Source organism: Triticum aestivum, chromosome 4B (genome assembly GCF_018294505.1).
Source record: "Triticum aestivum cultivar Chinese Spring chromosome 4B, IWGSC CS RefSeq v2.1, whole genome shotgun sequence".
Taxonomy (NCBI): Eukaryota; Viridiplantae; Streptophyta; class Magnoliopsida; order Poales; family Poaceae; genus Triticum; species Triticum aestivum.
In genome coordinates this window covers 572,477,370-572,487,299 of record NC_057804.1, presented here as the reverse complement: position 1 = coordinate 572,487,299, position 9,930 = coordinate 572,477,370, and the positions used below count along the sequence as shown (strand labels likewise).

Here is a 9,930-nt window from a genome sequence, read left to right as displayed (position 1 = left end):
GTAGTGCTGCTCTCTTGTGGTCTATATGGAAAAACAGGAACAAATCCTGTTTTCAAAGTGTTATGCTTAGAGATCCTACTGACATTATCTTTCTTGTATGTTCCCTACTTGACTCATGGAAAAATCTGCAGAAAAGAGGGGTGCAAAGCATGCTTCATCAGGTGTCTAGGCGTATCGTGAGGGTGACTCGTGATATCTTCAGAGGAGGGCATGGTTTGGCGCCGCATGTGAGAAGAATTTTGTGAAGCTAGCCGTTGGAAATGCTTGCTGGCTTCAAAGCATTTATGTTAATTTGGTTATTGTCATTTAGTCTGCTGATACCTTTGTAGCTCGCGTCGCACTAGGCCCTTCCATGGCTAGTTTTGGACAGTTTGAAGCATCCTAATGTGGTGATATATCAGTGGTGTGATGATTAGGCTGGATAGGCTGGAGCATCCTGATGTGGCTTCTAGATCAGTGATGTAATGGTGGTTTGATGCCTTGTAAACAACTCCATTTTCATAATGAAAATGGGGCCGTGTGGCCCCTTCGATCGAAAAAAAAAGAAATAGTGGGAAGAAATAGTAAATAATCTGATTTTATTTATTAACTAAAGTTTTTTGTTGGGTCACATAAAAGGTGAAACAAACACGAACAACAAAAAGCCTGATAAAAATTTAAGTTTCACAACATATTTGGACACTTCATCCATGCTTTTGGAGAAGACTAGAATTGAACTAGATTGACTAACATCAAAGGCCTTGAATAGACACAGAGTTGCGCGCCTCAACAAGTGATAGACGCCAACCTCAACATACGAGAATTTGACATCACTGGATGCAGCTTGACCAATGACACACCCTTTGCAATGCAAGCTTGTTGAATTACTACTTCGTCGTCGCACCATCAGAAGCACAAAATGATGGAACGTGGGAACTACAAACCAAAGCAATCATGGCATCAACGTCAATACCACCAATCACCAAGTCAGGTTGAAGCATCACATGAGAATCCACTGGATTCATGAGATCAACAATAGACCACATGATCTCTTGGTTATGCATGGAGTAGACCACAACAGACGAACCAAGACAGACACATAGCCGTGAGACTTCTATTTCTTGTGTTGCGTGCCACCGCTGATACTTTGACGCTAAAGTGTCACCATTTCGTTTGTGGTTATTCCCACCTGTTGACGCATAGTAGGTCACAAAGATTAGATGGGCTGACAGATTAACTTGCCAACAACTAGGTCTTTTATGCAGTTTGGCCCTCCCACAATGTTTTTATCATGTTGGTGCAACCTTTAGTACCGGTGTGAGACAACTGAGAAATAATGGATGTTTGGTCTTTGGATCTGCAGCTCTTCCAACGGCGAAGGTTTCTTCTGCGGGGTGCTAGTCCAGTAGGGCCGTCAACACGTAGGCTCCGGTGATGGATCGACATGCGGTGGAATACCATCATGCCAATGCCATAATGGCCATTCGGGGGATGAAGACGAATCACATGGACTTTGATGTAACCTTTTAATCTTTCTGTGTATTTTTTTTATTTTATTTTTGTAACTTTTCAATTTTTCTGGGTGTTTTTTGACCTGGCTATGTCCTTTTTGCTTCGGCTCTTTTTTTTCGCTTCGCCTCTCTTCTCCCGGTGTAGAAAATTATTTTGTTCACGGGTGGGCAAGTTTTTATTTATGAGGAGATCCCGCCCGGGCTAGCACATAGTACGGGTTGAGAATTAAGGGCCCACTCCGTGAGCTCAAACTACGGCCGAAGGCCCGCCTTTTTTCTGGGCCCCATAGCCATACGAAAATAAAAATCAGAGCGACAGCGCATGTGCATGCAGAGAAACCCGCAGGCAGCCGCGCGATAAACATCCAGATTTCACGCGATCAGTTGTAAATCTTCCCACGAAATGGAATGAACACGATCCGATCCGATTCCATCCCATCCTATTCCATTCCATTCCCGTCTTGATTCACTACCCATCCCATCCAGTCCCTTCGCCCTCCTCCTTCCCGCGCCGCCGCAGGCCGGCCACTACAGATCGCCGCGCCCACTGCCGCGAGGCGACGGATTACCTGTGGCGCAGTCACACTGTGCAGGAGTGTCTCGCCCGAGCCCTAATTCTCAATCCGATCCCCACGCACTCGCCGGTAGGGGAAACAGCGGCAGCGCCAAGAAAATCACTGGGTGGACACCGCAGAGCTATCGTGGAAAGCGATCGATCTGTGCGACGGCGGGCGGCCAGCCGGCTGGCGTGCAGCCGTGGTGGCTACATCCATCGGTCGTCCAGGTCAAGATCGATCCATGTCGGGGTGCCTGTGGCCGTGCGTGTCCAGCGCCAATGCCATGACGGCGGGGATGGGCGGGGGGTTGTTCGGGCCCAAGGCCAGGAGCCCGGCGGAGCTGGTTCGACACACGCGCGACCTCCTCCGCTTCATCGCCGACCATCCGGAACCCTGCGGCGGCAAACTAGAAGCCAAGCGCGAACAAAAGGTGCTGCGCCTTTGCCTGCTCAATCTATGTTCCTCCGTTGTTAATTTATTGTTAACAGCAGATGCAAAATAGGTGGTGTTTATCTATATATATGGACCACAGTAGTTCAGTGTTGGCAAAACTTTTAGAAATCAGTCGACTCTGCTCACTCTATGATCAGCATGTAGACATATACGTATTTATGTGTGTTTGATGAGAGTTATGTTTGAACAGTGCATTTACAGTTATAAGTATCACATTTGGTTCTTTGAGTAAGCTTATTCGTAGTAGACACTTTGATACACCTCAAATGATTAAATCTACATTCGACTGAATATGCAGATTACAGATCTAAGCATAAGTGTCAGGGCAATGAAATCCATTCTCTATGGCGATGGCGACGGTGATCCTGTTGCCGAAGCATGCACGCAATTGACAAGGGAGTTTTTCAAGGATAATACACTACGTCTAGTAATTGTTTGCGTTCCACATATGGACCTGGAAGTAAGTTAATGGACACCTTGTCTTTTTCCAACCTATAGAAGCCTCGTTTTTCCAATCAGGAACAACATTGGATCCTATCATTATTAATATAGATTTGGCTTTTAAACTTCTAACTATTTGTAAATGGAAGTTTGTTTCTTTTCTCAGACTCAAAAGGAAGTAACTCTAGTTTTTGCAAATCTGGCAAGACAAAAGGTAGATTCAAGGATCCCTGCCTCTGACTACTTGGAAGTTAACCAAGATCTTTTGGATATATTAATGGCTGGGTCAGTAACCATTCGGCTTCCTTTTTTGCACCTTGATTGTGTGTCAAAGTTGTTTCCATCTGCTCTTAGTTACCAACTATTGATAATTCATAGAAGTGATTTTTCATCATATTTGTCTGATTCTTACTTGTGATGTTAATTATAATAAGTTTGAACTGAACACATGCTATTTCTGTATCCTTTGCGCAGGTTTAGTAACAGGGACATTGCGATACATTATAGTACAATATTGAGGGATTGCGTACGCCACCAAGTGGCTGCACGGTATGGCCATGATTTACATATAATTATCTTACGGAGAAAGGAATCTATCTATACAGTAACTCGTTTTCATGGCCAAACAAAGCTATGTATAATCCAGTCATCTCCATTGATGTCACTTATTATTTTTGTTATCCAAACATCATGATTTGCTTTGATGACTATTATTACTACTGATTTTGAAGGTTAGTTCATTTCATTTTTTGGGTTTGTTGTATTAATAAATATTCAATAGTATTTTACAGGTATGTATTATATTCTGGGCATATGAAGAAATTCTTTGATTATATCCAGTTTCCTGACTTCAGTCCATCAACAGAAGCCTTCAAGACATTTAAGGTCAGTACGTAAATTTGGAACCTAATCTTTACTATTAGAGGGGATTGTTCTAAAAGACAACCCAAAAGGCAGCCCCTTACTCTCGGTAGATCCTCATTTGAATTGTCTCTTCGCTGAGTCTTCTGAACAATTATACATTTGATCTATAGACTTGGATCTGAACATCGAGGTAGCATTCTCAAATCAAGTGTTTGTGTGGTGTTTTTTATAACAATTGCTCTGATCACACATGTAATAGGAACTCCTGACAAGGCATAAATCATCAGCAGCTGAATTCTTCACGAAGAACTATGATTGGGTAAGGTTTTCCGATTGATAGATTTTTAACATTTTATAAAATTAATTTGATAATCATATCCTGTCATAAACTGAAATGATGCTAGTAATCGGATTATTGTTGACAATCTCAACGAACCAACTTATGCATCTTTAATACTTGGTCTAATAATAGTGGGATTGCAATATTTGTGATACGTTTTGTTAGCCTACCATTTATTTGACAAAAACAAAAACTACTAGTGATACGTGGTTTATCATGAGGTTGCACACAAGTGAACTCACACACAAAGATGAACTTTGTTTATAATACATAAATAGAAGCTTGAATTCATAGGCCAATCTCAAACGCAATTTGTCCTAAATCACCAAGCTTTGATAGGGGACCCAATGATTAGTCATGATATGTGAGAATTTCCATTTGGGAAGCTGCATGTATTCTAATTATACACATCATATTTTAGTTCTTTTCAGATTTTCACACGAAATTGCTTCATTCTTCCAACTATGTCACCAAAAGGCAGTCTATACAGGTATACTTTTTTCCACAGTTGTGCTTCAGATTCTCCGATTTTTTCTTTTCTACTCCCTCCTTCCCAAAATATAAGGCACATTTGACTTTGCATGATCTTTGATGCATGAGTTTGACCATTAATATATACCGAAATCATATATTGAACATGTATCAATAATATCATCGTTTTTTTCTCTAAGTGAAACCATGAGTTGGTTGCGAGATCTTATGGGTTTCACCTCTAGCCTATCCCAACTTGTTTGGGACTAAAGAGTTTGTTACTAAAGGCTTTGTTGTTGGTGTTGTTGGTATTTATATACAGAAGTGAAAATCATAGTCAAAGTTGTGCAATGAAGACCAAAAAAATCAATGCGCGCCTTATATTTTAGGAAGGAGGGGCATTTTATATCACATTTAATCGACAATAGTTTTGCTTATGCTTATTGACCTTTTAACACCGACAATTTGATTTCTCGCGTCTAAGAGATAATGGTTTTTCTTAAACTTGTATTGCATGGTATTTCTTTCAGCTATTAGGAGATATTCTTTTGGAGAGAACAAATTCATCAGTGATGCTGCGTTACGTCAGCTCAAAGGAAAACCTCATAGTTCTAATGAACCTTTTAAGGGTAAGACGCTATTTACCATTTTGATGCTTGAATAGAAACTCATGCTTATAGCTGCTACAAGTTTCCTTAGGGCAACTCTAACGTCGACCCACAAATTTCCTCCCGCATCCGTCCGTGGACAAGGGGACCAGTCTGCGGCCACGGATGCGGGAGGCGGTCATCCAACGCTGCCCGCATACATTTCAACTACTATCCGAACTAACCTGACCAAATTCGTGCAAACACGAACGGATTTCATATAAACCAAAAGAGATTCATGCAAACACGGCAGATTTCATACAAACATGATGGAATTCATTACATTTCGGACATACTTGAACTAAAAGTTGTGCTTATCCGACTCTCGGGGTATAATACCTAATCTAAATGATCATTTGCGCTCATTCCCCATGCCCGGCCATGAGCCCTGAGAACTGAAGCTTTGCCTTCTCTAGTTTCACCTCGGCGCTCTAGCTCCGCCTCCGGAGCCCCGGGAAGTGAAGTTGCCTGCCTCCACGTCTGCTAATCGGCCAACGATGTTCAGCCCACCAAGCTTGGCTGCAACTGGAGGGTAGGGGCGGTGACCTTCTTGGGACCCGAGCGGTGGTGACCTGCCATGCATTACTCTTCCTCGCTACCGGAGGCGCCCGTGGATGTGCCGGCTTCGTGGTCGTGGCAGCCGGGCACGGCCGGGGCGGAGTTAGCGATGTCCTCCTTGTCGTCGTTGGTCTTACCCCGTCACGTCATCTGTCGCCTCATCGAGCTCCTTGTAGGTGGCCTCCAGTTCTGCCTAACGCTAGAGGTACCGCGATCGATCGAGGCGGATCTGGCGGGTGGTAGGACTCGAGCAGCACCGCCTACTCCGCCACGTCCGCGTCCGGAGTGATCTGCCTGCCGGCGTTGAGCCGCTCCTTCGCCTGTTGGTGCTCTTGGAGGAGCTAGATGTAGGCCGCGTCGACCCGCGCCTCCCAAAACTTCTCCTCCAGCTCCTCCTGCACTATGTCCATGTAACGGGCATGGGCCTCGCCGATGATCATGGTGCAATGCACCGCTGAGGGTGGCGACGGTGACGAGGATGGGGCTGGCACGTCCGCAACCGTATCCTCCATTGGGGCGTCGTCGGCCTCCGGCTGCCTACCAGCCGGTAGCAATGGCGGCCATCTCCTTCTTCTGCTCCGGCGACAGTCTGTCTGAGAGAGCTTTGGTGTGCAAGGAAACCATGGTGGGAGTGCTGCAGAAGAGGAGAAAGGTACCGGAGGAGGATGAATGTGTCTATGAACGGGGCTGCCGTTTATATAGCGGGCGGATGGCAATGGTAGGCGGTAGAGGGATGGACGGGTGGCGCCGGAGTAGGTTGTTCGACAATAGTGTGTCAATGATGTGGGCAGGAGACGGACGGGCGGACGTGGTGTCGTTTGAATACAGAGCAGTCGCGTGCAGCGGGAAGCGTCGCGCGCGGCGCTCTCTCGGCCAGCACATCGCTTCAATGCCGGTAAATCAAGGTCGTGTCCGCTCTGGCCAGACATGAATGTGGCATTGACGCTATGGAGTGGCGCTGGTCATTTCAGGCGGGAAGAGCGAGTAGGCGAGTTAGGGGGTTTTAGTGGGACAGGGCGGTCAGACATCGACGCGGAGGCGGTCCGGACGTCCAAGAAGCCCCCCCCCCCCCCCCCGCCCCCGCCCCGGGGGTGAGAAAGTGCATCTGTACTGCCATGCGGACTGATACAGGCCCGTGTTGGATGACACAACACCGACACAAGTCCGCGCTGGATGGCACAATACTTCTGGACAACGGTCCGAACGTATGTGGACGGTTTGAGGGTCGGCGTTGGAGATGCCCTTAACTAGCCTTTTGAAAAATGAGATAGTTTATTCAACTTGTAATGTTCAATTGTTCGTATCATTAGGATCCAAGCCAACCTATACAAGTAGAGGCATTTCATATTTTCAAGGTACAATCCCAACTCCCCATTTTTTTCCACCTGCCCATTTTCTTTAATTTGCATGTATATATAAAACTAAACATGTTCTTTGGGTGTGCATCTAGCTGTTCACTGCGAATAAAAATAAGCCTCGTGAGATCACCAGCATACTGGTGGCAAACAAGAGCAAAATCATCAGGTTCCTTAACGCCTTCACTCTGGAAAAAGGTAAAAATAATAATTAGTTTGCACCTTAATTACTTACATCTCTCCACGATTAACCGGAGGTGGTTATCCTGAAGGTGTTTCTATGGCGCTGACCGATGCAGAGGATAGGGTGTTCGAGTCAGACAAGGCCCAAGTACTCGCCGACGTCACGGTCATGAAGTTGTAGAACCGGATGCAGTGTCGACATGCCTTCTTCTTGTTCTTTTGCCTTTGTTAATTATATACTCCATAAAACCGACTGGCAAGTTGGATTAGGATGCCTAGCAGTTTTGGGCAACATGTTGCCCTGTTTCATCCTTGAGCAGAGCAGAAAAAAAGGAATTGCTTTAATTTGATTTGCTGAGTAATTTAAGAGTAGTGCAATAGACTTCTTGCTGCAAATCAGTAAAGCACACGGTCATGTACAAATAGCTCTGACTTTGACTCCGGGGATTAATTTCATTTCAGCATTAGTAGAAGATAACAGTTACTTTTTGTAAGAAAAAGATTGAACTCCTCCGCCACTGACGCTATGACCGCCATTCCCAGCAGGAACAACTAGGTAAAAAAAAACCTGACTCCTAAGTCCCAAGCACTTTAATAACTCATCGGTTCTCTAGCTTTGATCTCACAGCTTAATTTGTTGCTATGTGTGCTTTGCCTATACGATTGGTCTTGATACGTGTTGGTTGCTATGCTTTGCTTGATTTATAATGATGCTAGTTGAAATGAATATAGTTTTTCCATTTCTCTCAATCTAATGGCAAAATTATCCTTGAATAGAGTTGAGGGGTCTACCGGGGGCATGGCCCAGGTACATTCAGACCTGGTCTTGATATGACTAGACTGGGCCCTGGTGCAAGATAACAAAGCGAGGCCCTTTGATCCAAAACAAACAAGTGCACTGGTCACTTGAAGCAAATTATTTTAACATTTTCTTATACAAAATACTCCCTCTGTAAATAAATATAAGAGCGTTTAGACCAAGTTAATCTATTATCAATGCATACTTAGCTAGAATGTTTCAATCTTTCTTGTGGCACTGACTTTTTTTTCTCGAATACACAAAAGTGTGCGTATAATATTTTTTTCTTGTGACCCTGATGATCTTGAATAATGTTTTAATAATTTCAATTTTGGGAAACTGTTTTCAACTGAAACTACAATCATGGGTATAAATTTAATTCGATAAGCAATGTAGTTGCGTAAAAAAAACTATATTTCTAATAAATCCAGACATCTAATAGCGCACATTGGCTCTCTAGTAAGGCTATTTGCAATATTCTTAATTCAGAAAAAAAAATCGAAGTAGACATTGGATAAACCATTATGAGAATAGGTTTCAGCAAATTTAGTGCATCACTTACATAGCTCAACATCATCCAGTGACTTCAAGTTTGTCAAGCAAATTTCTCCACTGCTAGAATCTTTTCATTATTATTTGCATCATCATTTTTTCTTTCAAGTAACATGTCGCTTTTGCGGAAATTATGATTTCATATTCATAGAATTCATATCATCTACAAGTCCTTTGGCGATAATCATCAAAAAATCAATTGTGCCATCAATTTGTTGCAATGTGGAGTCGATGCACATGTATAGGGATTGTAATTTTTTGCTCATCCTATTTTACCGAAAATAAACTGTCATGCCAAATTGCAATACTCAGGAAAACTCAAAAGTACACACATAATCATATAATTTTTTCCATTTTTCCTTGACTTGGGATCATCAAAGACTTACAGAATTCAAACAAGGGTTGCCTTAGCTTGGGAGTTTGATATATAATAACCTTGATGCATTTACTTATATTATCCCAACGAGTACACCTAGTATAATAATTTTTGAATATGGCAAGGTAAACTTCCATCTTTTGGTTGTACTAGAAAATAATACCTATGTCCATTGCACAATTCCAGAAGACGGAATAACTTTACCACAAGAATTCAAATCGAGGTTCATACTGTGCAACATACATACCGCAAAATCACACTATTTGTTTTTTTATGAGCATCCCACGATCGTCCCAACTTAAGGTTTTCCTTTTTCCCAGCGGTCCTTCAAACCAGAGCAGCCCACCGTGGCAACCTCCACTTCTTCTCTTCCCCAAATGATTCCCTTTTTTTTTATGTGCTTAGCATAAGGGTTATCTAGAAAGCGAGACAAACGCTTATTCCAAGAGAATTGAAAAGAACTGAGCGATCTCCCTTGAAATCCACGATTGAGAAGCTCAAATCTGACTGCTTGCAATGGAGCTGGCCTGCATGCTACCTACCTTTAGGCAGGGTTGTCCTTTGTCAGTTCGGCAGGGTCGTGGTTCTGGTCACCGTTTAGCTTCCGGTTCCTTCTCTTTCAGTTTGCAGTTGTTTTTGGTTGGCCTTAGATGGACCTGTTACCCTGTACCATATAACTTGCTTCGTTCTCTTCTTTAATGAAGTAGAGTACATGCAGCTCACTTGCTCGTTTGATAAAAAAAATCAGCTGCTGAGCAATCGCGGTGTTGACCGTCTTGTTGTTTGTTTGTTTGGACTAAATTTCGAAGGTAATTAAATTGAACAGTAAAAGTGCCCCAATTCA

The 9,930-nt window shown here is 43.4% G+C and overlaps 1 protein-coding gene across 2 annotated transcripts; it reads left to right on the top strand.

The window, feature by feature from the left end:
- Positions 1-1,831: 1,831 nt before the first annotated feature.
- Positions 1,832-7,832, top strand: LOC123089237 (putative MO25-like protein At5g47540). 2 transcript variants are annotated; one of them, XM_044510962.1, is made up of 11 exons: positions 1,832-2,477; positions 2,799-2,960; positions 3,108-3,226; positions 3,416-3,490; positions 3,733-3,826; positions 4,065-4,124; positions 4,567-4,635; positions 5,147-5,245; positions 7,132-7,176; positions 7,272-7,374; positions 7,476-7,832. In XM_044510962.1, the coding sequence occupies exons 1-11, from the start codon at positions 2,289-2,291 to the stop codon at positions 7,538-7,540; spliced, it is 1,080 nt and encodes a 359-aa protein (XP_044366897.1). In that variant the 5' UTR covers positions 1,832-2,288; the 3' UTR covers positions 7,541-7,832. The 2 variants fall into 2 exon arrangements, with proteins under 2 accessions (XP_044366897.1, XP_044366896.1); XM_044510961.1 differs by having other exon boundaries at positions 7,449-7,832.
- The last annotated feature ends 2,098 nt before the right edge of the window (positions 7,833-9,930 follow it).